The sequence below is a fragment of the Teleopsis dalmanni genome, unplaced genomic scaffold (assembly GCF_002237135.1).
Source record: "Teleopsis dalmanni isolate 2A unplaced genomic scaffold, ASM223713v2 unscaffolded_contig_5417, whole genome shotgun sequence".
NCBI lineage: Eukaryota > Metazoa > Arthropoda > Insecta > Diptera > Diopsidae > Teleopsis > Teleopsis dalmanni.
In genome coordinates this window covers 1-1,507 of record NW_024036799.1, presented here as the reverse complement: position 1 = coordinate 1,507, position 1,507 = coordinate 1, and the positions used below count along the sequence as shown (strand labels likewise).

The 1,507-nt window shown below is 37.6% G+C and overlaps 1 protein-coding gene across 1 annotated transcript; it reads right to left on the bottom strand.

Moving 5' to 3' along the window:
- Nucleotides 1-123: 123 nt before the first annotated feature.
- Nucleotides 124-1,446, bottom strand: LOC119665443 (the record flags this gene model as incomplete). Its single annotated transcript, XM_038074667.1, has 1 exon — nucleotides 124-1,446. A coding segment is annotated over one exon (1,323 nt), but the record flags the coding sequence as incomplete, so codon positions are not given.
- Nucleotides 1,447-1,507: the final 61 nt, after the last annotated feature.

Below are 1,507 nucleotides of genomic sequence, written 5' to 3'. Positions count from 1 at the left end.
TTGAGCTAATAAGGCTGCGGCACATAATTCCAATTTTGGCACTGTCAGTGTTTTTAAAGGTGCTACTCGAGACTTTGAACAAAGTAAATTAGCAGACGTAGAACTTCCGAACCGTGAGATTACATAGATGCAAACACCATATTCATTCATACTAGCGTCACAAAAGGCATGTAGTTCGAGTGCTGCATTAAGTAAAGAGACATAACGTGGAAATTCCAATTTTTGAGTTATATGTAGACGATTGTAGAGGTCAGTCCATGCGGTGTGCAGTTGATTTGGAAGGCTCTCGTCCCAATCTAGTGTATGCTTCCACAAACACTGTAAAAATATTTTTGCCTTTGATATCAAAGGACCAACAAGACCAAGCGGATCATAAAATCGTGCAATAACAGAAAGCACAGAACGCTTTGTAACACGCTTTGAATCCTGACAAGGAACAAAGGTGAATAAGAATTTATCTTCGGTTGGATTCCAGATTAGACCAAGGGTTTTTGTAAACTCACTGCCATCATCGAAATTGAGCAATGGCTCTCTGTCGGCTTCAGGAATGTCATCAAGAGCAGCTAATTGATTCGAACACCATTTTCTAAGTTTAAAATTGCCTTTATTGAGCAATGCAGAAGTTTGTCTCACAATGTCTTGAACATCATTAATGCAATTACCACCGGAAATTAAGTCATCAACATAAAAATCTCGAAGAGTAATTTTGGAACCAATAGGAAAATTTGATGATTCATCAACCGCTAATTGTTGCATAGCTCGAACAGCCAGGAAAGCCGCAGGCTTTGTGCCGTAAGTGACAGTATCAAGTTTATATACCTTCAGTGGTTCCTGCAGGTCATCTCTCCAAAGAATACATTGTAAAAAAGTATCTGGAGGTGTGATGCGAACACAACGGTACATTTTGCAAATGTCTGCAGTTACTGCAATAGGAAAAGAACGAAAGCGAATAAGTAAATCAATAAGATTTGGTTGAATTGTAGGACCGGCCATTAATATGTCATTTAAAGAGTACCCAGTTGATGTAACTGCTGAACCATCAAATACAACACGAAGCTTTGTAGAAGAACTGGATTCCTTGATAACGCAATGATGTGGCAAAAAATACTTGGGATGACTTAATTCTTCATCAGTCAATAGTGACATGTGATTAAGATGCAAATACTCCTTTATAAATGCACTATATTGCGACTTTAGATCAGCATTTCGTTGTAGTTTACGCTCCAGGTTTTGAAAACGGCGTACAGCTTGTTGATATGAGTCACCAAGCGACTGAACATCCAATTTGATTGGTAACCGAACTGAGTATTCACCAGTTACTAAACGAGAAAAATGTGCTTGAAAATGGTCTTGACAATCTAAATGCTCTTTTGTAATTTTGATTATAGGATCGAAACAACTTTCTAATTCCCAGAATTTTTTCACTTGTTGATCCAAAGGGTGATACTGATCATTCGAATTTAATTCACCTTTAAATGTGACTAATGAAGATGATGATGTTGTAGAA